Raw genomic sequence first — 27,211 nt, 5'->3', positions numbered from 1 at the left:
TGACGCTGTTTGGATAAGTACTGCAAAAGATATCGTTAAATATATCGGTAAGAGAAGCACACATCGGCTTTCGCGGCTCTACTGTAACCACTCCCCCTCTCACCCGCACAGCACTGTGGGCTACCTGAGAGGATAAATGGGCCTTTTGCTAAACGCGGTTTTGCTTAAATTACATCGAGTCAGCGGATTTTGCAACAACACGCCGACAAACACGGCGGCTATTCAAAACTATGTAAAACATGACGTGCAACACAAAGTGACACTTGGAATGGCCCAGCCTTCTTTGCACCGTCTTTAGACTTTGAATAAACAAACGAAAAATTTCCGACTGCAAGGACCCAAATTTTTGACTAAAATGACTAAAAGCACACACAAAAACAGATTTTGCATGGGAACTGCACTAGTCACTATAATTATGAAGATGAACCGACATGGTAAACTCAAGTCCCCTCAGGCCTGTCACATGTTTGCTCATAAATAATAATGATGATAAATAAAACCTGTGCTGAAATGAAGCAAGTCTGACACTTCTATAAGCTACTCGTCCTGTTCTGTGCAATTCATCTACTTTGTTTTTAGGTTTTACTTTGAATGATTTTAATTAAATTTTGATATCTAACGTCGAATAGCAAATTAAATACAATATACATAAAATTATAATTGCAATAAAATTGGTCATTGGTCGTTGGTTTATACTCGCTTTAGTGTGCCTGGGGCGCACTGAATATTTTGGTTGTTACGCCCCCTGCCGCTGAGGCAAATACTGCGACGAACAATGCGCCGAGCATAAACGCGGCCCTCCGAGCATCCTTGCCGTTGGCGGAGTCCCACTATTGATTTTTATTAGAGGGTGCTGTTCCACCGCGTCCTCGCATCTTTGTTGGAATCGTTTTTATTGGTGTTCCAAACTGATCTTTTGCGGCCGGCACGCGCCCGTCATCACAACATCGTTTCGGTGGTTACCGGGGGAAAACGGGAGGAAAAAATAGCGTCTAATTTCTCATTATTTTCAAGCCCGGACGCCTTGCTGGCTAAAAGCCGGCTCTCCAGACTCATGGTTGCCAGAGCGGTTCGCGTATCCTCCGATAGCAACGAGCGAGGAGCGACGAATCCTACGCTGTAAATTAACCGTTTGTTTGCCAAGTAATAATTTATATATTGCAATTACGAAGAGACCTACTAAATGAAGACGCGGTACTGAGAAACACTCGCGTATTCAGGTTACCGGGTGATTGTTGTGATGAATGCCAGTTACCCATATGTGGACTCGTCGTATTCTCTGGCTGTTAATCGATAAACCAGTTTATGAGCACTAACCCTGTGTCTTTTATAAGAAACATGGTGTCAGGAGCGGGATTTCAACCCACGGTGGTTGTGGCATAAGTGTAGCGCTCCCCCGGAATGGCGCTAAGCTAAAATGTAAGACTTCGTATCGTAGCTTCGAGTTGTCATACGTACAGTACATACCAATACAGACCGTTCACTTGAATCCCACAACAGGCGACGTGTTGGTGCGAGACGCACTATAAACTTACACTTTGTTTAGAATTCGCAGCTCTTTACTTCGAAGTCATTTACAAAGAAAATGACATGCAAAACACCATGACGCCTCTGGTTTTTTTTTTGGTTTTTTTTTATTGGACCAGTGTGAAGCTTCAATGCCCCGGGACTGTTTGCTTAAAAAAACTTAAAACAAATTTCAAGGCGGATGTCTCGTCCTGGAACAACGTTTGACTGTTTACAAAGACTGCCGATGTGAATATGTGAAGTGAGAGACCACAGCTCTCAGCTGCTGAACGAAAATGAACGCAAACAACCTGTACCCGCATTAGAGACCGCATCTTCTCGACTGCAATTTTTTGTTTTTCACTAAACCAAGACGTGTGCGAACGCGCGAGGCCTCTGGAGCAAATCGGCTGAATGGACGGACAGGGTCAGAGATGTAAGGAGGTTTGAGAGTCGGTGCACACTGGATGGATGGATGCGACGTGACAAACAACAGATGGTGCAAATGTCAGTCATTTTCGTAATTGTCAGAGACAAAGAGTAGCCAAAAAATACTGTTCCAGGACATAAAGCCTAGAAAATACACACGCTTGACCTAAAGTACTAACCCTCAAAAAGCCCTAAAAAGTTGTGAGGATCAACCAAAATGTCCTCACAAAGACTGGATTAATTTAAAATGTGTCCCGACAGCCTGCAGAAATTCTTGTTTCCATGACTTACATTCATTTCCTGGAGACTTACTCTAACTTTAACTATTACTTAACCCTAACCCTTAACCTTAGTACTGACCTCATATGCCAAGTGCCCAATTTTAACCCTAAAACCAAGGACTAATCCTTAAAAAGCCCAACCAAATGTTCTCATCATGCCAGCATCTGTCTCTGAAGACTGCACCAATCGTTTACCAGGTGTGAACCAGCCTGGGAGACATTAAAGGGATAGTACGGGTTTTTCCAGTGTGGTTGTATGAAGCACTATATGACACAAAGTCAACCTTTACGCCTGGAATTAAAATGCTTTTTCAGTGATCAATCTGATACAATCGGATAGCACCTGACCAAATGCAAGTACAGGCGTAAAAACACCAAAAGACGGATTGTTAATCAATCTGACAAACCGGTTCAGGAGGTGGTCGGAATGAGTATTTCCAAATCCAGAAATGTGAAAAAATAGCCTGGTGGAAGTGCTGTGTAAATGTCAGAGTCACACAGGATTCCACGTCCGCATGTGTTCGCAGAAACCCGCTGTTTTCCATTCATGCTAAAAGACAGGTCTGAATCAACAGGAAATCAGCCTCGTTTGCATTTCCTTGTATTCGTTCAGCTCTGTGTTGTACATGCGCGGGTACAGGCAGACTTCTTCTGATACCTTCGTACCATATTTCCATGGTTACCGTCATCTTCATTGCGTACTGGCGCGTAAACGGGTAGATAGCTAATCCTACGCCATGTTTGTGGACTCAAGTGGATCTCTGCGACCCAGCTGGTAGTCCAGCATTCAGGATGCTAATTCCCCTGCAGTAATTGGTACATTTATAAATTAATCAACAAAAATTTAACATGCAACTGTTTTGATTATGGATTACTAATCCATTTCAAACAATTATCAACACTGACTTTTAACTTTCCAGAAGCACATTCAGTGCTCTGCCATATGCTCCAAAATAAATGCAAATGAGCTTTTTGGAACACACTGAGCACTTTCAGGTGGATGTAGCAGGCCCAGGCTAGTTAGCCCAGGATCCAGAAGGATGTAGCTAGCCCTGGCTAGTTGGCCCAGGATCCAGGAGGCTGCAGCAGACCCAGGCTATGGCCCAGGGTGCAGGAGGATGCAGAAGGTCCAAGCTAGTTAGCCCAGGATCCAGAAGGATGTAGCTAGCCCTGGCTAGTTGGCCAAGGATCCAGGAGGGTGCAGCAGGTCCAAGCTAGTTAGCCCATGATCGAGGAGGGTGTAGCAGGTCCAAGCTAGTTAGCCCAGGATCAAGGAGGGTGTAGCAGGTCCAAGCTAGTTAGCCCAGGATCAAGGAGGGTGTAGCAGGTCCAAGCTAGTTTGCCCAGGATCTAGGAGAGTATAGCAGGTCCGAGCTATTTAGCCCAGGATCCAGGAGGGCGTAGCAGGTCCAAGCTAGTTAGCCCAGCCTCCAGGAGAGTGCAGCAGGTCCAAGCTAGTTTGCCCAGGCTCCAGAAGTGTGTAGCAGGTCCAAGCCAGTTAGCCCAGGCTCCGGGAAGATGTAACAGGCCCACGCTAGTTAGCCCAGAATCGAGGAAGATGTAGTAGGCCCAAGCTAGGAGACAACGCTCAAACGGCAAAGCTGATTCAGATTTCTTTCATTTCTTCTTCGTTAAATGCATACATTCACTGAGGCTGCAGCAACTTCAGTTGTCCGTGTAGCTCCTAGGTTTGTGACAGCAGCACAACTCTACAAATGACTCAGTCACAGAAATATGTGGCTTCTTTTCAAGTATTTCCAAGTGTTTACAGACGAGCAGCCTTTTACAGGGCTTTCTATTTAGGCGATATATATTTACACCTCTCTTTCATGGCTGCACTGGATCTCATCAGAAAACGAACGGCACGTCAGAAGTGTTGGTTCGAGTGATTCCGAGGTCCAGTTTCCTTGGTGAACGGTAGTGAAAGGGGTTTTGATATGAATGGAGTGGTGTCCAACATGTAATGATATAAACTGTAGTCCAGAGACATCATCATCTGATCCAAACAATACCCCGGATTCTCTGCACAGTCTCGCCAAGTGTCTGTTTTTGTCTGTAGACACAATTATCTCTGGACTCATCATCACTGTGTGATCATCGGCGAGACAGACACATCACAGCAGAGAAAATGTTTGAACAACTCCTTTGCATTGATGTGTGACCTTCAGGTGATAACATCAGTGTGTGCTTAATTGACACAATAATTGTTGTGGTTGTCTTCAAATATTGAATACCTTTTAATAGACTTAGCATAATTAAAACAGATGAGTTTTGTTTACTTGCTCAGACAGTTTACCTCTGACCACAAATGCCACCTAAGACTATTTTAAGAGGAAGATTTGCTGTATGAAGAAGGCTTAAGATGGCTGTGGTAGAAGGTACTTCTGAGTGCACAATCTCTCTTTAAATAGTTGTGAAATTAAGCACCGTTTGCAAAGCAGTTTTTATTATTTACCACAGAGGTGTTTTGTCATTAAAGTTGCACCTCAATGCAAAACACGGGGCTATCGGGCCGTCAAAAAACACACAAAAACTGTTGCTTGCTACTGTGTCATTTCACTTTGACTCTGTGCTTATAAGTGCGATGCATTAGCATGCAGTGGTAGTAAAGTGCTTGAGTCGAGTGTGTCGAGCCCAGCCCACTCTTCCCCAGTCACACATTCAAAGCAGTATGGGTTTCCAGAGCATGTGTGTGCAATTAGCTACAAAACCAGTGCAGGAACAATGAATTTTATATTGTACTAGTTTTCTATAGAAAATACATTTGGTTTGCAAAAACAAATGGCTTAAAAGGAGTCATATTATACCTTATTTCTCCAAGTTAACCTAGTTCCCTGGTGTCCTAAATGAACATTGGTCAAAATACCATAAGGATGAAGCACCACAGCAGTTCAATCGCCCTGCCAAAACAGCCCTGGACCGAACGCTCTGTTTAGTAGTATCTCTTTCGATCCACCTTAAAAATGAAACTTAAGGGACAGGAAATGACATCAGCCACAGAGGCTACTGGGAGCTAACAGCAGTTAGCATTTGGAAAATGCACAAAATCCTCCTAATATGTCACAGAGACTCAGGAATATTGTTCATATAACAAACTGAACTCACCAACAACAACAACATTAAAGCCAAAATATTTGGCACCTACCGCCGTCTACCAATCATTGCCGTCAGTAGAGTCTCAGCTGCCGAGCAACCACGGGTTGCCAGTTGCGTCTGAGCTACAATGGCGGAGAAAGCGTAACCTAAAAGACCTCGGTGTTTTGAATTTGAGTGTAGTAACTGTTTTTGGCCACATTCTTACATATGGCTCCTTTAACTGTGGTTGACATTATGACTACAGTTTTTTTTTTTGTTTTTTTTAAACTTCAGTGCTTGTTGAGTGAATAAAAGAATGGAACATTTTTCTGTGACACATGAGAGGATAGTGTCAGTCATGACGGATGAATCAACAGACAGCTGTGAGGAGGACTGGAGGCGTGGGCAAGCTGTTGACATACACATCCTGACTTTGGGAAGAAATGCTGCATTCTGGGAAAAAAACAAAACAAGAGACCGTTCTCGGGCGTCTCCGTTTATATATCGCGCCCCAACTGTAAAGCAGTCCTCTCGGTTTCCTCTCTCCACACTTCTCATCGCCCATTTTATTCCTCCTTTAATCAATTTCATTTCTCCCAGTCGACGAGCAAATGCAGCAGTTCTGGCCAGGTTCCCATGGCAACCGCAGTTGCTAGGCAACACACGACTCCATCATCCATTCCAGAAGTCTGACAGATGGAGAGGGAGAATGCCAAGGCAAAGAGAGAGAAAGAAATAGAGAGTGGGGGGTGGGGATGGGGGGGGGGGACACACGAGGAAAGAATAAAGAAGAAGAAGAAGTAGAGGAAGAGCTGCACTGAGGCAGGGTCCAATTAAACTTCAATAATGTGCTCAATGACTCTTTCTTTTTATGACTAGTTAGTCCAGGTTTTCTCATTTACTCTGCTCCTGCTTATGATCTAAATCTCAAACAAACAAACAAACAAACAACAGGTAAATCTCTGTCTAGTCTCGATGACCACTCAAAGTTCGCCATTCACTCTCACATTTATGCAGCACATTTTCCATCACATACTTAACTTGCTCTACTTGCCATCTTCAAACAGATTCAGGTTGCTTTGGTGCTGTGTACTGGTTCATACCAACAAAAAAAAAACTATTTATTTTTTTGCTGGTATGAATTTTTCTTGTGGGCAGCCCACGGCCAAGTGGCCAGGTCAAGGGCAAGGTACCCAAAAATGGGATGGTTGCATCAGGGAAAGGCATCAGGCGGGGAAAAAAAAAATCGCAACCAAATCAAATATGCGGATCATCCCAAGAGACCCTGAGAGAGGGAACAGCTGAGAAGAAGAAATAAAGAAATGGTACGATAGAAATGCATCCGTGAGAGAAGAATCATCGACAGATTGATATAATAGTCGTGAGTTGCATCCCTACTTGTTATTCCAACATCGTGAGTGTGTCCAAGTGTCGGTTTAACCAGGTTATACAAAAGCCACTTTCCAGCAATTAACATTATTGTTTATCTATCCATCCATCCATCCATTATCTACCACTATCCTCCACCACAGGGGGTGCTGTGCCTATCTTAGATGACATAGGGCGATACACCCTGGACAGTTCGCCAACAACTATTCACTCACACATTCACACCTACGGTCAATTTAGAGTGACCAATTCACCTAATCCCCAAATCTGCATGTTTTTTGGACTGTGGGAGGAAGCTGGAGAACCCGGAGAAAACCAGCACACAATGCACATATGGTGAGAACATGCAAACTCCATGAAGAAAGGCCCTTGTTCCAACCGGGGCTCGAACACCGGGTCTTCTTGCTGCAAAGGCAACCGCTACGCCAACCTTATTTTCCAAATTAGCAAAAATTATTTTTACAAAAAGACAAATGGCTTCTTCCTCACAACGTCGCAAACACTCTGTACCGGTGCGCAATAAACAACTAGAGAAAGTGGTTCAACCAGGTGTCATGTTTACCTTACTGCTAACCAGAGCTGGTTAAGTGCTAACACCAGTCTTTTGACATGAGCGCATCCGTTCACTTTGCAAACAGAAGCCAGACGATAACCAGAGTAACATTGGTGGTGCGTTCACTGTCCAGATAAATGGTTATGGTGTTTGCCACATTCAGGAAGTGCCCCCAACTATCTTTAATAGTGATAAATATGTAAATTATTGTATCCATTGAACCATTAGTCTATTGCTATACCTGTGTGTGCGTACTCCTGTCAGCACTGCAGTGCCTTCTTCTTGACCTTGGTTTCCATGGCAGTCAACATCTACCATTGAGCTCAGCGTACGAGTAAACTCATTGTTAAGTTTTCTGCAACTGTTGAGAGAAATCCACTTTCTTTTATAAAGGAGGAGATCAAACCTTTGCCTCTACCTTCATAAAGGGCTGATGTCGAATGTTCTGCCATTCCGTGACATCATTTCAGAGACTCCCAATAATTCAGCTTTTATTTATGTACACCCTTTAGACCAGGGGTCACCAACGTGGTGCCCGCGGGCACCTGGTAGCCCGCGGGCAGCCAATACGGTGCCCGCGGGCTCACTTCACTTCACCTCACTTGCATGTATCCATATGATCGCTTAGTAAAATATCTTTGATATTGTTTATAAAAACTGGTAATCGTTAGGAGTAAGCACTGAAATGAATGTGTATGCAGTTGAATGCATAATATTAATCATTTAAATGGTAAACAAACAAAAAAATATTATATGGTAGCCCTCCATATTATTTTTTACCCTTAAGGTAGCTCTCTGTCTCAAAAAGGTTGGTGACCCCTGCTTTAGACACTGTTAGGTTACAGGTTTAGGGGGTGTGGTTACTGACACTCGGTCAGCGATCTGTTATTGTTACTGCCACACATTCAAATCCATTCAAATGTGTACAGCAAAAAGGCTCCTCTCTCTCACACACACACACATCTATATGCTGACCCTAATTCAACAGTCATTACATTTACATGACATTAGACAAACAGAATTACTGCGTTAGTCAAACTAAAACCGTACTTTTAAAATAAATGTTAACACTGAAATAGTCTAACAGTCTTTGAGAAATTCAATTTAGCACCAACATGCACAGATACTATTATTATAAGACCAGAGTTGTACTCAAGCTGCAACACATCCCCTCCTTCTTAACCGCATTAAAGCATTGGCGCATTACTACCATCAAAGCCGGGGGGGCGATGTTGCGTAGTTCTATCGTTGGCGCCGGGGAAAGAGGATATGTCAGTTTTTGTCTCGTTTTGAAATGTCTTCAAGCAAACATGGAGGACTTTGACAGCGAAGAGATTTCTGAAGGCAGTGATTCTGAGGAGTTTCTCGGCTTCGATGGCATTTATTGCCGATGACTTTGAACGCGAGGAACCAACCGACCGGGATTTAACGGTTAAGACATGCGCTTGAAGACGGCGATGAGTTTGAAGGTTTCTAGTGACTGGAAGTGACTGGAAGACGGAGAATTACCACCGTAATGCACTGACACAACTTGATATTACTTTATTTTAACAGAGGCTGAGAAATCAATCATTTAGTAGCCATTGACACAATTGCACAATTTGAACCTCAGGTTTTAGAGGTACTTTCTGAAATCACCCATACAGGCATTTTTCCCAGCCGTTTCAGGCCTTAATGGGTTAAAGAAACCCAGAAAAGAGTTGACAAGACTGGAATAGAATAATGATGGGACAGATCCATCCATCATCCATCCAAGAATCAAGACATGGAGGAAACCCAGAGTTTAACCAACATCCTAAGACTAGAATTGAGACGACTGCTGCTTATTGGCAGCCAGCTCTCAAGTCTCCGGAGCAGTGGCACATTGACCTGGTCTGGTAACCATGCTTTAAATGACAGGTTAATGTGACCTGAGACTTGGACTAATGGCCAGCAGCAACCAGGGAGCAGGCTCCTGCAGCCAAGTCACAGAGTAAAGGGACAGAAAAGTCCAGCAATTGTGTGAGCACAGGAGACAAAGATTGAGCCTCGTGTTCAAACTCAAACAAACGGTCGTTTCATAAACCCGCGGTGAACGTTTGATGACGAGTCACTGGGATTCATTTTTATCCACCAGTCGATGTTGATACTTTATTCAGTCATTATTTACAATGAAATGAATGACAGGATGATTTGCTCGTTGCAGCTGTTGGTTTATAATGTTTGTTGTGGGACTCTTTGACACATCACTCACACTCATGCCTCGCTTAACTGTTTGATGGAGGTTAAAAGCCTGCTGATGGGGGCAGGGCAGGGCAGTGTGTGTCTGTCAAGATTTGTCAATGTGGCTGAAGCAGCGGCACTGCAGAGGGAAAAGCACTAGCAACGGGGAAAAACGCCCTGTGTAAAGGACGGTGTGATGGCATCAAGCAACACACTGAAATTAGGATAATTTTGTTGCATTAGGACAAAATCATGGGCCACGCGGTTGGTGTCGTGGTTAGCGCTCTTGCCTTTGCAGCAAGAGGACCCCCGGTTCCCTGGGTTCGAGCCCCCGTTGGAACAAGGGCCTTTCTGTGAATGGTTTGTGGCCCTGCGATGGACTGACGAACTGGGTGTACCCCGCCTATCGCCCGATGTCAGCTGAGATAAACAATGCAGTAAATGATGGATGGATGGATGGATAGGACAAAATCATTGGCTAGCATTGTTGCATCATAGCAAGAAGGTCACCGGCTCAGATCCCGTTTCTGTGTGTAGTATGCATTTTCTCCCTGTGTGTGTGTGTGTGTGGTATACATTAGCATTAGCATTATAATTCCTACATGCAGCAGTAAGCTCTTTACACGTGCGGGCGTTCCGTCAATCTCATTTTGGCGAGTGTAGCGTCATTCCATTCAATTCAATGATTCAAATGAAGGGTCATTTCTCAAAACCGACAAATCTGTTGCGGAGATACAGGCTTGTGTACTCACGCAAGTAAGACACACACATTTAAAACAATTCAAACTGCATTGTTTCAAACCGTGATTTGGATTTTTGAAATACTCTTCAGCCTCTGACAATCGTGGCCATTATCACGTTGCGATCATCAATTCCGATGCACGAGCGGCAGGCTGCGTTTGCTCCGAGACGACACTGACCTGCCGGAATTCACACACTCTCTCGACGACGCCAGTGACTATACTGTGTGTGAGTAAGAGGTCAGTATACTGAAGTATACTTCACTACTATGATTTAGTGGTGATCTGCTGTTTATGTACGAATCAAGAGAAGAGAAAAAAACTAAAAAAAACAGCTGATGTGGATCGCAGTGACGGTTGGGCGATGGATTAGAGATCGGTTTGACGTGCGCAAGTGCTGTAAAGAAGTTTGTGTACATTCAAGGTAATACTGGTATAACAAATATTTTATTAGGGTTATTCATTGGTGGAATAAAAGCGTATTGGGGGTAATGCTTACAGGTATAAGCTATTTACGTGAGTCACAGTTTGATTGTTTGTTCGATTGGCCAGGGACACGGGGAGCCGCGTCCCAGGAAGGATCTGGACGGAATCCAATAAGAGAGGCAGCTCCAGGTCACCTGACGACCAAAAGCACATGTGCAAACACTCATGTTACCGGCGTCCGTGCCTTAGAGACTTATTTACACAGAAAGTAATTAACTACACCATTAACCAACAGTGTGCGCAACCAGGTACACGCCACAGACACCGTGCGAGTAATCCTTTTCGATTTCATCATCGTTTTTTTGGAATTATTTACGGTTAACGCAAGTTGAGGTGAGAGGATCCAGGCTTTGAACGCAGCTCCTCCATTTCCTCATTTGTTACCAAGTCATGTTTAAATTAGTTAATATAAAATGCCGTTGATAATTTGAAAAATACTGTGACAAGTTGTACGCACTAACTATACATACACAGATACGTGTATGCATGTATAAATAAATAGAAGAAACAAATGTACAATATAAACTGTCATTCTTTGCGGTCGGTGTCCGTGTGAACGCCAATGCGATTAAAAATGTTCAGCAGATTCACCTACTTGTTTTCATGTGCCTATATTTTTCCTTCCATAACTCATTTGTTTCATTACTGGTAAAAGAATTAGAGCTGCAATTAACAATTATTATACAATAATCGATTCATCTGTCGTTTATTTTCCAGATTAATCGTTCAGTCCACAAAATGTCTTGTTTTGTCCACAAACCAAAACGATTCCGTTTTAAAGGTCCCCAAGTAAAACTAAACTTAAGGGACAGGAAATGACATCAGTCACAGAGGCTACTGGGAGCTAACAGCAGTTAGCATTTGGAAAAGTGATCATTTGCAGGCTCTAGCAGGCACATTGCCGTCATATATAACATGTATCCACTGGACAGATAAATCCTCTGAGGCTGGAAGTTTGTGTAGAACTCTGTGCTGCACTGTGGAGCCAACAATATAACTTTTTGTGGACTTCCGGTTTTCGGATACCATTGCCCTCACCAGCACTCTCGCGTGTTTTACGGACAAAGCGGAGCACCCCGAACAATTGACTTCCGCACTCATTGGGGCGTCACAATACGCTAAATTCCTGGAATAAATTCCACAAAAACATGAGTCTTATTTTTTTCACACTGTCGACTGATGGGGCCTCCAGAGTCCCAGATATAAGGATTCAAATGATTCAAAAGTTTAATGATTTCTTTGAAAATGAAGAAAATATTCTATATTATATTTAAGAAGCTAAAAAAAATTGAAATCTTGTTTTAATCATTAATTGTTTCAGCTCTAAACAGAATATTAAATGGTTAATATAATGGTTCATTTTCAAGTAGACTTAGCCGAGCTAGGAACCGAACCCACAACCTTCCAGTTGAAATATGACTCTTGGCACCAGTGACGCTCTGTCTTTCTTAAAAAATGTGAGCTGTGATCAAAATGACAGAAAACACTGAAGGAAAAAAAAGCAGAGCAACAAGTGTAAGGGAGGGAGAGTTGAAGATGAAGAGGAGGAGGAGGAGGGAGAATTAACTCAAGTCTATTCTCACAGGGGGGCTGAGACCTAGAACGGTAAGTAAAACAAGCAAAAGCCTGCAGGGCGGCCGGGGTCCCTCGGTACGCCACAACTTCTGGCACAAGGCCCGCGCGCTCAGAATGGAAACACTCTGAGGAGACGGCGCAGAGGTACTGCAGGTGTCTGGAGGGCAGGAGGAAGCAGGAAACATGATGCTCGGCTCTGAGCCACTGCAGCCGCAGTGCTAACACTGAAACAGCCAGGATAGGGTCCGTGTAGCCACGGTAGCAGCAGGTAGTAGTGTATGAATGGACATCCTGACAACCAGGGCAAGCTTTGTTATCCAACACATGCAGCAACGTCAAGGAAATAGAGTAATACTGAGTCATGGGGCAACTGAATGTGACTGATGGGTTTTCTCCACACATGCCGCCCCAAGATCATTTCATAGAGGTCAGACATCATGTCTGAGTGGTTTTCTCGTCATTGTGACCAAAGACAACAACTGGAAAATAGTCACTTTTAAAAAGCAGAAATCAGAGAGTTTGTCTTGAATATAAAAAAAAAAAACTGAAACCAATGAATCAAATATTAAAATAGCTGACGATTAATTTAGGCATCAGTTAATAATCGATTAACTGAATAATCGCAGCAGCCCTAAAATCACAGTGTTATGAATCACAGTGGCTCAGATTTTCGACTGAATACTCGTCCCTTGTATATTATGGCAAATTAAAAGTAGATCACCTAGCTATATCTGCAGCACATGGTTAAAAAAAAACAGCCGCTTATCAATAAGGTCACATGAGCGTCCTCTCCTGCCCTCTGGTATATATATAAATCAGGCTAATTATGTCAAGTCAACTAGTCTCGCCGCCAGCTTTTAATCATAAAACTGAAGACGGTGGATAGATGTTGTGCCAAGACAGTCGGAGACGGGCTAACGGGAGAACATTTAACTAGATCCCCGCAGATCTAGAGAGACGGCAGAGGTAAATTGCTGCTATGAAACATACTCACAGTGAGCAGAATAAGACAATGGTGCAATGGGAACCCACAAGCAAAGGATTTCATAGTTAACTCATAGGCAAATCACGGACTCAGACTAGATTTACCATGAGCTTGCCTGCATCGAAAATATTTACATAACACTGTCAGTTTCTAACGATTATTAGTAGTTGTGCTACCGCAACACTACCCTTCACGTGGCAACGCTATCTTTAGCCATCAGGGAGCTGAAGATGTTAGCATACTGCAGGTCTGATCACTCATAAAAAGCATGCGGGGGGTGATAATAAGGATCAAATATATTTAGTATGTCAAGTTTTGCGATATCAGTTAAATCTCGGTGGATGTAAAGTGCAAAGTGAACTAAATCCAGCACAAGTTCCGGTGGAGGTTGATAGAAACTGGTTCACATGACGTCCAGAGCTTTAGAACCCACACTAGGGCCAAAGTGACGATACTCCGTAACCTGTAATCCCGTCCAGATCATGCAGCGTGCAAAAGGAACATATGCATCATGCAAGAGATCCTTTTATTTGCTGTTTATAAGAACACAGACCAACACATCCTGACACGAAGAGACATAACAAGCTAATTCTGCCGTCAATACTAAGACTGTCAGATAACGAGTTGAAAAAACGGAGATATCAAGTGTAGGTCACATCGTTCATTCCCAATACAGACTGTACAGCAACAACAACAACAACACACACTACATCCTGAGCCACAGCCAAATATAGCTCAGGACATATTTCACAAAGAGGCATACACAAATATGATGATGGCAGAGGGTCTAAAACATAAATAAATAAGTTTAATTTTCTGATCTCTTCTGATTCGTACCAGAACTGTTGGAAGATGCCCAGAAAGAGGTCTTTACATGAATTGAATGTGATCCTATGTAAATAAATAAATTCAATTTGATTTTGAGTAGTAGTGGCGTCTATTTAATGCGACGAACACTGCAACTTACCAATTTTCTGGTTGAAGATTTTGTCGAATGTCAGTTCGTCTCTCTCCTCCAGGTACTTCTGCATCACGCTGCGAATACTGTGAACACAAGGCGGTGGGGGGGTTAATATACACGTCGTCATCATCATCATCATCATTGTCGTCATTACACATGACAACAAAATACAGTAAGTGAATCTCCGAGGTCAGTCCGCTTCCTTCTCTGCCTCCGCCTCCTGTGTGTGATCCCAGCCTTGGTTTGGGACTCTCCCTGCCACCTGTTCCCCCTGACAGACTCCAATGGCAGGCAGGGAGCGAGGGAGGGAGGGAGGGAAGGGAAGGGGGGGGGGACACACATGGGAGGCTGCAGGGGTGGAGGGGGACCTGGAGAGAGACATGCTACCCAGGGAACAAGTGATAATGAGAATGAGAGCAGGGAGAACGAATCAATTAGCACCCCCTCCACGGGCCCATTAACACCACACCAGCACCCTGCACACATGAGAGGAGAGCGGCCAGGCCTCAGCTTCAAACACCTCACTGAGCATGGGCAACAGAGGAGGAGTTCTGGACCGGCTCATTGTGGCCGTTGTGTTCCACCTGGAGACGCACAACTTGGGATGGGGGGGGGGGGGGGGAAACAGAAGTGTAACGCATCATAATTCCCTCCTCGACAATTAGGAATCAATGAGGAAAAACCATTATGTGGTTGTCTCGGGGGTTAAAGGTCCAGTTTGAAATCAATCAAATTGTTTGCTGTCCTAACCTTTGGATTTCAATGTCATGATTTGATTGTGGATGTGTTAGTCTAACGTTACAAAAACTGAGATAGTAGAATTTCAGTCGAAAAAACATCTATATATCTTTTTAAGCAAGTTGCGTCTGCGTGTCTGTAACAGGCATATCTCGCTGAACGTTAGCCAGAACACCCTAATATTTTGGATATAGGTTGATTATGGCCCGATTGTGTGCATCCTTTCGTTTTGCATAACACATTTTTTTTTAATTTTCGATTAGCGTAGCTAGCTGTTGTGACCAGGCAGGCGGCGGCTCATCAGCAGCAGCTGCACTGTCTGGAGCGAAGAACCTGGGCCAACTTGGCGAGCCTGTTTCCAAAGGTAAGCTAACAAGGATATGATTAGAATTAGCGTAGGGCTAATATTACACAAACACTGTGCAACCTCATTAGGCACAACACAAATTTGTTTTAATTTCCGATTAGCATTAGCGTAGCTAGCTGTTGTGACCAGACAGGCAGCAGCTCATCAGCAGCAGCTGCACTGACTGGAGCAGGGAGGTGGGAGTGAAGAGGCTGTTTCCAACAGTTTCCAAAGGTAAGGTAGCGAGGCTACGTTTAGAATTAGCGTAGGGATAGCATAATACAAACACTGTGCAACCTCAGTAGGTACAACGCAATTTTTTTTCTTTTCTATTGGCATTAGCGTAGCTAGCTGTTGTGACTGTCAGCCACGCCATCCTGTGGAGGATAAAGCGGTAGATAATGGATAGATGGATGGATGTGCTTTTTCTCCTGCTCACACTGTCATGTCACCGTCATATCCGATTTGTGCCACATGGGAGGAAAAGATCAGAATTGGGTCACTTACACCACGCAGCGTAAATTCAGCCTAACACTACCAACGTTCTGCTGCCACAACCAAGACAGTAAAAGTAGAGAAGCATCTCCAGAAAATGGCGATCACGACTGCACCGAGCGAGCATTCGCTTCACAATCAAATGAATGCTCAGTGGCCTTGAGGTGGACTGGCTGAGTTATAGATGCAGTGGGGGTGTATGGGAACACTTCTGCATTAGGCCTTAATGCACAACAGCTAATAACTCACACACTGCACGTGTCATAACAACACACTTACAGTCCATCAACGCACAATACTGAGCAGTTTTAGACCCAAATGTCATTCCCTCCTTTACGCTGCTCACGACAAGCCTCGATGGACAAGCATAGATTTTGATGCACCATAAAATTAATTGTGCTTACGCTGTATAAGTTTATATAATGACATGACCGGTGTTAATACAGGGCTTGTACTATACACGGTGGATGAGAAGTAAATACGATGGAGGCTTTGTCTCAAATATTAATACAGATATCTTAAAAATTACACACGATCTTGTATTTGGAATTCAGCACTACTGTGGGATATCTGCGACAGGCGGCTGACATCTGTGACAGACCGTGAGAACGACTATGACGTAAAATGTTCAGTATCGACCATTTTTCGCCGACGTAAACAAGACTTTAACAGGAGGAGGTCATATTAGACTCTATTTCTCCAAGTTAACCTAGTTCCCTGGTGTCCTAATGACCATGTCTGTTACATGCTTTGGTCAAAATACCATAAGGATGAAGCACCACAGCAGTTCAATCACCCTGCCAAAACAGCCCTGTTCAGAACGCTCTGTTTAGTAGTATCTCTTTAGTTCCACCTTAAAGGTCCACCTTTAAAAAAAGTAAAACGAAACTTAAGGGACAGGAAATGACATCAGCCACAGAGGCTACTGGGAGCTAACAGCAGATAGCATTTGGAAAAGTGATCATTTGCAGGCTCTAGCAGGCACATTGCCGTCATATATAACATGTATCCACTGGCAGACAAATCCTCGGAGGCTGGAAGTTTGTGTAGAACTCTGTGCTGCACTGTGGAGCCAAGAATAGAACTTGTTTCGGACATCCAATGAGCGGAGCTCCGCGAGACAATAATTCGAAACAAAAACTATGACGAAAGCTACTGACACTTTCATCAACGAATAGAAACTAGATGAAAATGTTAGGGTGCGTGACGAGCTGGGGAGAGAACCAATCAGAGGAGAGGAATAATAATCAGACTAATCTCTTTGTGGGGTACGGAGGCTAGGTCGAGTTACCCTGATGTTAAACACAGAGGAAGACACACGAGGAAAGCGGCAGAAATGATGGTAATCAGAAGAAAGAGGAGTGACATTATATGTTCAAATGTCACGTACGAAGTTACGAAAGACAAAACTCTTTGTCAAACAAGTGGAGACAAACAAAGGAAAAGAGGCGAGTCATCCAGAAATCTATGCAAAGGTTCAGTAAAGACACACCAACACTATTATATCAGAACAGCTGTTCAACACAAACAAACCACCTGATAATTAAGGATTTAAATTTTAAAAAATCTCAATTGACCTGTGGAAGATAATGAGTACAAGTGTAATGTTTCACTGTCGTCAAATGGAAACATGTAATTAAGAAAAACTGTGCTTGAATTATTTGATTGACTAATATAAATGTTTCATATGATTATATTTAGTCGACTAAAACTGAAACGTCTCAGGTGACTAAAATAGGACTAAAACTAAATGGTATTTTTGTCATAAGACTATAACTAAAAGTCAATCAAAACGAACGCTGGAGAACGAAGTGCAGCTACAGGAACAAGAGTCTAGGAAGTAAACACTTCCTCATTTAGTGTTTTTGTGCTGCACTGAGTCATTAGCTGCTGACTCCGGACTGTTGACTATGAAACATCACCACTTTTGATCCTGCGTGAAGACCACTGCACAACACCTACTGTAGAAGATAAGATAATCCTTTATTAGTCCCACAACAGAGAATTTACAGAAGTCACGCTTTGTAACAATTCATGGTTTTTACGTAAAGGTGAACAGACGATGTTTGCCGTGCAGAGACACTGGTGGTATGTAACTGCCACTGTCTTTGCATCTCCAAATAACACTGCTGCAGGATGACAACATACTGTCATTTTTCATCGCCTTAGGCCCTGTCCCAATACCACCCCTAACCCTAAATTTTTGCCTTAGCCCTAAATATTTGCTCTACCCCTAAATTTTAGGGGTAGGGCAAGTAGGAGTGCACGTGGGAGTGCAATTTTCCCCTTATAATCAACCCTCAAAATGTTGTCAGCTCTGATGCGGGCTTAAAACGAAGTGGAAGATGAAATTACCCATGATTCTTTGCGAATTCAGCGAGCCAGTTGTTGTTTTTTTCAACAAAGATGGCGGCCACATCTGCTAAGAAAATTGTTGTTGTAAGTATATTTTCGCAAATAAGCATGTTGAAATGTGTTGGAATATGTTGGTTTCGTATACATCCAAAGGACCGCTGAGCTTTGAACACTAAGTGTAACTGATGATTTATGAGAGCAGCTAGCTAACTAGCTAACTAGCTAACTAGCTGGCAGCATTTTTCCTGAATGAAAATAGTAGCGCGCTCCAATTGGTAGAATTGTCAACATGTGATGTAGGTTAGCATGTGAGTCGCGTTCGCTACGCTAATTAGCATATAGTGGTGTCCCAATTCCATAGGGATGCCACTTCCCTCAACAAGGGGAATTTACAACCAAGTAGAAATTTGTGGAAAAGGGGGAGAGATGGGACGGGGCCAAAGAAAACAAATTTCCTACGATGACTTTTTGTGAAAAATGCAACGGCAAGTCGTTTTGTTGCTAAGCTAAAACAATTTCCATAGCTTTCTTTTTCAGGAAACAAAGATTTATGCAACAACAGAAGACACAGGACTTCATCTTCTCATAGTACACTTGATGTGGTACAAGACACATTTCAAATAGCTGCCTATATTGATTTCTAATTGTAAATTGTAATTTGCATTGCACGATTAAAGAATCTTGACGTCACATCAGATTGACGTATTTGTAGTCATATTTAGCAAAATAGCTGAGGCATGACGCGTTTGGCGTTTGACCTGACTGACCTTATTAACAATGCATGTCGCTGTGATGTGACGACAATGGTGTACAAATGAGCCCTAAATGGTGGAAAATGTCCTCTTTTTCCCCCCCCTCCCTGTTCCCTCTGACAGATCTGACAGACGCACAGACCTTGTCATGTCACCGCCGATCACGAACGCGGCACTGAGTTAGTAACAACAACATCAGTAGCTTTATGCAGCTGCATCAGCTTACGGGAGCAGATGACCGCAGCACGACACGGGAACAAAGAGGCTCCTGCTGTGACCGTGCAGTGTGAGCGACAGAATGGCTGCTGGCACACGCTGGTAAATAAGGCAACATTATCTACAGGGGATTGCCATGACGCTGACAGATCATGAGTGGCGGGGCTGTCGCAAAGCGTATGAACGACGCCGCGCACTCGACGGCTGCTGTACATGCGTCTCTGTGTGAACGATAGATTAAGAGGTAGTGCAGTGCGACGTCCAGATGTTGAGCTATGTTAGTCAGCTATGGGGTGGTATGCAGCAAGAAGGCCCGGGTTCAAGACCCGGTTGGAACAAGGGCCTTTCTGCAAGGAGTTTGCATGTTCTCCCTGTGTGTACGTGGGTTTTTTCAGGGTTCTGCAGCTTCCTCCCACAGCCCAAAAACATACAATATGGGGATCAGGTAAATTGGCCACTCTAAATTGACAGTAGGCGTGAGAGTGTGAGTGAACGGTTATTTGTCTCTATATGCAATGGACTGGCCAACTGTCCAGGGTGTACCCTGACTATCGTCCTATGTCAGCTGAGATAGGCACACCACCCCCCGCGACCCTCCGGCGGAGGATAAAGTTGTAGATAATGTATGGATGGATGATATAAATGCACTATGAACCAATCACTGTACGGTCTTTTAATGCTATCAATTGGTCGAATGAAGTTGCCATTAGGGATGGGAATCAGTATCAGTCATTATTGGCGTCGGTTAGATACTGGTCAAAATCGCTGGATCGGACAGATAAAAACGTAACATCCTATATAACCCCCCAAAAAAACAGGAAATTACATCAGCCACAGAGGCTACTGGGAGCTAACAGCAGTTAGCATTTGGAAAAGTGATCATTAGCAGGCTCTAGGAGGCACATTGACGGCTTATACGTCAACATGTATCCACTGGACAGATAAATCCTCTGAGGCTGGAAGTTTGTGTAGAACTCTGTGCTGCACTGTGGAGCCAAGATTATAGCCAAGATATTTTTTCCCAAATATAAGGATTTAAATGAGTAAAAGGTTGATTTTGCATAATATGGGACCTATAACAGCTTAATCGTTCATAAATGGTCTAAAATGACTGTGTCCGACTAATATCAGTATTTGTACATATTCAGGTTTGTGATATGAGAAGCTGTCTGCACTCAAATACCAGCAGATTTACATGGAGCCAGCTTGTTTTTTTCATCACAGAAACGTTGCCGACCAGTTGCACATTGGATGCTGAGATGGATTCGCCACAGCGAAAGCTGGCAGAGACACTACAGCTTGAAGGAAACAGATTAACAGATGGTGTAACCCAGGACTCTCTGTGCATGATCTAATCTGATCTATTCACGTCTTCAAACGAGCTGATATCAAATGCAGCGGGTGCGAAGGCTTTCTGCTTTAGCTCTCGGTTCATAGGCACAGGGGAGGTTGTTTTTCCAAGGCTAAAGAGCCGCTTTAGGCTAACACCCCTTACTTTTTTACTGGCAGATGATGAACGAGCAGACACTCGACTTGATCTGGAGGATTTCTTCCCACTGGCGCAGATCATTAAACATGAGTGCCTTACTTTGTCTCCGCTAAAGTTAACTAAGCACTGTTTCCTTATGCTCCACACAAACTCCTGGGTCAGACAGCGAGTGTTGTAACCAGTGATAACGTCTACGGATCACACGCAAAATTCATTCACTTGTTTCTGGTCCCATTGCAGACATTTCCTTAAAATTTCATCCAAATCCATCTGTGACTTTTTGAATTATGTTGCTAAAAAACAGACAACACACTGGTTTGGTGCTTGTGCTTGCTGTTGAAGTAAATATTTCTTGAAAAGTCGCCGATGGATTTGGATGAAATTTTCAGGAAATGTCCACAATGGGACCAGAAACAAGTGTGTGAATTTTGGGTGTGATCCGTAGACGCCATCACTGGTTACAGCGTTTTTATTGACCTCCGCCAGTAGGTATATGTTTTCGCCGGAGTGTCTGTAAGCAACATAACTCAAAAAGTTACTGACGGATTTGGATGAAATCTTCAGGAAATGTCCACAATGGGACCAGGAACAAGTGATTAAATTTTGGGCGTCATCCGTACACGCTGCGCGCCCCAACAAAAACAATATGTTTGTTAGTTGCAGTCCTAATTAGGACACAGAAAAAGGGTAGAGGAACAACTAGCAACAATGTCGTCAGTGATCGAGGGAATGAGCATGAAGGAAAACATTCAAGTGTCCTTGACAAATGTACTTGACATGTTGTTCTGACCAGTTGGATGCGGTAACAAGGTTCACAACACCTCTTTTTGACTGCAGTTACACAATTTTTCATCCACTTTGTCGGCTCCAGCATGAACCCTGCTGTTCGCAAGGTTTGACGATAGCATGCTTACCTCACCAAACTAAATGACCGGAAATTACAATCGAGGCAAAAGCTTCTGAAAAGCCTCCTCGGTTGACCTTTCTTCAACAAGTTCCTGCTGCGATGACACAGCAGCATCTGACCATACCAGTGTTAGCCGTTACCGAACACAGTGCACATCCATAAACGCCTGGATCTGGAAATATTTTTATTAAAAAGGTGCCATATGTAAGCATGTGGCCAAAAAACGGTTACTACATTCAAATTCAAAATACAGAGGTTTCGTTTTCTGACTGGCAACCCGTGGTAGCTCGGCAGCTGAGACTCTGCTGACTGCAACGATTGGTAGTAGGTGGCGCCACATGCCAAAACATGATTTCAAAACATAAACATGATTTGCAGTCTGCAAAATATATTTTTTTAATGCAAATATTTTGTCTGTACTGTTGTTGTTGGTGAGTTCAGTTTGTTATATGAACATTATTCCTGAGTCTCTAGATTTATTACATAATGCACCTTGTGTGTAATATATAGCCTAGTTAGTGTGTGGTACACACTATATAAAGGATCCAAACAAGGTTAATTGATCATTTTCTCCCATTACCTTCTGATTAATTATTTTAAATCCATTAGGAAGAACATTACAAAGAGTACAAATGATTACACAGATTTCAATGGCTGCCGATCACATCCACAATGAACTCTGTCAGCAGTTCTTGTGTTCGTGACCCTTGCTATAGCAAGAATGCAGATGTGTAAATATTTAACACATGAGCAGGAAGTGTCACTGGCATTTCTGCAGCTGGGTCTGTGGGCACCTACTTCCCCTGCTGATAACGTACCACGTGGTGTTGTGGGGGGCCCCGTGCTACGGCCCTGTTCCATTTATTTTAAACTCAAACTTTAGACTCTTTTCATCGAAACCGCCAGCGTGTTTACTTTACATCGCGACGATGAAAACGAGCGAGAGACGAGCGGCGCGGAGAAACACTCATTTCACCTCATTCAAGTCTTTAGACGTGTAATTACTGTATTTACCAGGAAGACTAGTTAGACTTTGGAACCTGTTTTTCTGGCTACTGTTCCACTGCAACATGTGCAGCACTTGGTGGGTGTGAAAAGGAGCCAACGCACAAGACAAATTTCACAGACACGCAATGGTTTCCTGTTAAGTCGCTGGGGGATTTTAAAAACGGTTCTAACCAAGTTGTGCTCGACGTTTTTTGGCGTCAAAACTTTTTTTTAAACGACAAAACATTGGCTGTAGTTAATGCGGTAATGGAAGTAGTAGTAGTGCAGTGTTATCTTGTGTAGTTAGAACACAATAATGCGTTCGTGTTCATTGTAAAACACACACAATAGTAATGTGAGTGAAGACCTGCAGTGTGCTGACGTCTACCGTGTTTTTTATCTTGATCAGATTCTCAGATCACCATGTTTACTGAAGGAGTGAATCTTTTAGAATGTCACAATTTCGACACCTTGGGTGATGAAACGCTTACTGATTGAAAATATTGATTCAGTACAACTTAAGGGCTCTCGTCTTGAAATCAGAGTGTTTGCGAGATTATTAGCTTTTATATTTTAAAAAGGCAAAGTAAACACAAGCTAATCCAATATTTTCTTTTTTTTTAACATATGAATACATTTAAACTTGGACAAGTATTCTGGGTGTAACCTGAAAGGTTATATGAGGCTATGACAAACCTAATCATATAACTGAAGGCGTCATCTTCATGCTCACTGTTGTTTTTCTTAAACAACAAATATAATTTTTGATATTATATTTTGTCTATCAGTCTATAGCATCTGCGGGGGTCGTACCTATGTTCCCCGGGTCCTATGTTCCCTGTTTTTCCCAAAAAAGGTCCACTTTGTATGTGACAGGGGAACATAGAACCCTTTTTTTTGAAATAGGGTAGGGTTAGGATTAGGGTTAGAGAAAGGGTCCCATGTTCCCCGGTCACATACAAAGCGGGGAACATAGGACCCGGGGAACATAGGTACGGTCCCGCATCTGCGTGTGGTGTTCCTGCATTTGCAGAGTGAAGAACGATATGGTGGTGACATGGCATTTCCTCAGCTTCTTTGCTTACATTCTATTGAGGTGTGTATTGAGTGTAATGTATCCATCTAGGTGGGTACATGTACATGGGGATGCTGAAATGTAATTAAAAAAAGAGCTGATGAACTGTTGTTCCATTTCTAAAGCAGGTACAACATGATCGCAAAGATAACATCCTGACAACCGCAATAGCAATAACACAACCTATTTGATCAGAGATCTGCAGAAATGTGGCAAAAAGGACAAAAACAAGACATCTATGCGAAGCCTTTCATTTCTGATTTCTTTGCACCATATAACAAAGAAATCATTAGAACAGATTAATTCTGGTTTATGGACAAAACAAGACATTTAAGAACGTCTCCATTACGAGGTTTGGGTGACACCGATTCCACATTTTTCAATCTTCTGATATTCTATGGACCATGAACCTCATCGATCACAGGGCTGTAACTAATGTTTATTTTCATAATCGATTCATCTTTATCCATCGTTTTCCCGATTAAGTGAGAACCCTTTATGACCCGTTTGGTCCCGTACCAAAGTAGGGCAGATGAAGCGGTCCGAGACCACCCTGACCGGTTGATTTGGTGCGCACCAAAGTACTGAGATTACATTCACACCTACACAAATGAACCGAACCAAGGGACCAAACACGTTTGGTGCGTACCAAATGCTGTAGGTGTGAAAGCACCCTTGAGCTCAAGTAATCAAGTACTTGTTCGGTCCACAAAATGTCCAAACATTGATTGTTAGGCCTCATGGGCTTCCAGTGTTTGGGGTAGAAAACCAGATTTAATGCGTTTAATACTTCATATACTTCATACAGTGAATATGTCGCAGCTAAGACTTAAGTCTTGAGGTCCACTCGTAGCTGCTTTACACTAAAGTTTCGTCATCCCTATCACCCATTCACCCACACAGCGCATCTATAGTAGCACACTTTCTATCACTCATCTTCCGTACACATTCACGGTCTGCACGGCCTTCACAGTCACCAGCAGGAGCAAGTGGCTTGCCCAAGGACACATCTCCGGGCCGGGAATCGAACCCAAAACTTTCGAGTTGAAAGACAACATGCTCTACTGCTGAGCTACCGTCGCCCCCCCCCACCACGTGGCCAAAAAATACACCGTTCTGTACCGTATAGAGACGCCAAACGGAAAGTGATAATCCGACGCTCCCGCTGAGAGCACAGTGCTATGCGTCCCTGCTGCTGAAATTTCACACTGATATCATTTATACCAACAGGCTCAGAGTTTCCTCCTCCATTCATTTCATTTCAGCTTCAGCGTGTGCCTTTGCAGTGCGTTTCGATGTCCTCGCTCCCTGAACCCAGGCAGGACAAATTTGAGACCGAGACGAGTCAGACGGGGTCACAGAGGCGTACTAGGGCTGCCTGTATCTCTACAGCTCCTTCGCCATAGGGCAAAAAAACCCACCAACACATCTGGCTTTTGTCAAGTGACCGAGAAGAAGACGCAAGGCATGATCGGCTTCAGCTCCCATCAACAGTCGGGGTGTCATGATTCTCCAAATCCTTGATTCAATTTCATTCATCGATTGATTCTCGATGTTGTTTCCCTCTTTTAGTGCAGATGGGTCGGCCATTTTTAGACTTTTCTAGTTTAGTGTAGGATCATTGGCTGTACAGTATGGCATGATCGCTCATTTAACTTTAATTCCCATTTAGATCGTCTACATCGGGGTCATGAGTAGGGTGTGTAAAGGTATGCGTATTCGTCCTGAACTGTTTGGTACAAGACGTTTGCGATGAATACGGGCGCGTACCGAAGATTTGTTCGGAGATGTGCTAATCTATGCTACATGCGTACAACATCGAGTTGGGTTCAGCAGTTGCCGTGGTAGGCTACAGCTACAACCACAACAACAAGATCATGGCATAGTTTTCATCAATAGTCAATTTACAATCAAAAACTTGGAACTCATATATGATATATGCTCTATAATTTCTTAAAAAGTACACCTCGGGAGCACTGTTTGGAGCTTGTCATGTCAACGTTCTCATCCATACCTTTTTAGTAGGTTTACCCATGTAGATCCACTCATTTGGGTGTAATACAGGGGTTGGATTCAAACCACGAGGGCTTAGGTTGTTTTTACACATCCCAGATAACTTATCAAGCCTCCTCCTGTTGTATTGATTCCTCTACAACCCCCCCCCCCCTCATCTTAACTGCCTTCAGTGTTGCTGTAAAAAAAAAAATCTCACCTCTCTGCCAGAGGACATAGCCTTGGCCTGCTGAGAATGTGGCAACACCACACCATCTCTAAAATGCCACTTTTAACTGCCCCCCACCCACACACACACACACACACATGCACGAACCAACACAAGCATGTGGCTGAAGGCTTTGCACACAAAAATGCAACGGCCGCATCTGTGCATACATAAAAAACGTTGACATAATCCTGTCAGTCCTATAGAAAAGTTTTGCTATTCTCAGTAAGTAGGTTTATAGACAACGACAAGTGGAGGCTACATTATTCAGGCCACATCCAATGCTAACCAACGTTTGCATGAAAGGCATACATTAGAGGCCCAAAAACAGAGACGTCTAAAAACACCACCAGTTCCATTTTTGTTCGAAGTGCAAAACAGAGACGTTTGGAAAACGAGGCATTTACCTCCATTCTCTCTCTACCTCAGACTTTCAGGTCCACCTCGGTCTGTTAAAAGTAATGCGTACTTCTTACCATCACGAGGGATGGGTAATCCAAGCAAAAACACTATTCAAATTGTATCTAATTAGTCAAGTAATAGTGGAATAATCCCTCTACTAAAGCAAATTCAAATGTAAGCTTCAGTTCACGCTAACTTTGTCAGGTTTGCGTGGACAGCTGTGGAGTATTCAGTGGAATCCCGTCGTAATGCTAGCACAGACGAGCCTCACGTGGAGCTCCTTCTCGTGGGGAACGCAAAAATATTTCCACAGCAGTGATTCCAGAGAAGCGGGAGAAGGTTTAAGTTCAGTCCAGGGGTCGCAAAAATCAGCAGCTGCCATGGTTACGATGAGTTGGCAGCAGCTTCAGGTTAGCGGGAGGAGCTAACGCGAAGTCGCGCTACGACGGCTACAACGACAACGCTTTCTTTCTCTCCGCACATGAGCACATGAGGGGCAGCTAGCCACTGTAACGTTACGTTGACAGTCGAGTCGGGAAAACAGGAAATGACATCAGCCACAGAGGCTACTGGGAGCTAACAGCAGTTAGCATTTGGAAAAGTGATCATTTGCAGGCTCTAGCAGGCACATTGCCGTCATATATAACATGTATCCACTGAACAGATAAATCCTCTGAGGCTGGAAGTTTGTGTAGAACTCTCTGCTGCACTGTCGAGTGGAAAGTGGAGCTCCGCAAGACAACGATTCTAGGAATTTGGCGCATTGTGACGTCCCAATGAGTGCATAAGTCAACATCGTGTGTTTCATCTCCTGTACTTAGACTGAGGAGGACCACAAAAACATGAGTGAGTCATCTTTTTTCACACTTTGTCGACTGATAGGGCCTCCAGAGTCCCAAATATAAGGATTTAAATGAATAAAAAGTTGATTTTTGCATACTATGAGACCTTTAAATGAAAACGTGGTGACATGTATGTAGCCTCGCATATCTGTCGTCCGTTCCAAACTTAAGTCGTTCCTGGAGCACACACAGGTGACGTGAGAT

General features: G+C 43.4%; 1 protein-coding gene across 1 annotated transcript in view; it reads right to left on the bottom strand.

The window, feature by feature from the left end:
* The window catches only part of grk3 (G protein-coupled receptor kinase 3), a gene marked incomplete at both ends in the record, with an annotated part of 62,592 nt that overhangs the window by 30,870 nt on the left and 4,511 nt on the right, over positions 1 to 27,211 (bottom strand). The window contains one exon of the mRNA XM_083888635.1: positions 14,189 to 14,265. Coding sequence (XP_083744761.1) covers positions 14,189 to 14,265 — 77 coding nt within the window. The remainder of the gene's footprint in view (positions 1 to 14,188; positions 14,266 to 27,211) is intronic.

The sequence above is a fragment of the Microchirus variegatus genome (genome assembly GCF_963457635.1).
Source record: "Microchirus variegatus genome assembly, chromosome: 1".
In the NCBI taxonomy this organism is placed as follows: domain Eukaryota; kingdom Metazoa; phylum Chordata; class Actinopteri; order Pleuronectiformes; family Soleidae; genus Microchirus; species Microchirus variegatus.
Note: the sequence above shows the minus strand (reverse complement) of the source record. Positions and strands in the feature narration are given on the sequence as shown.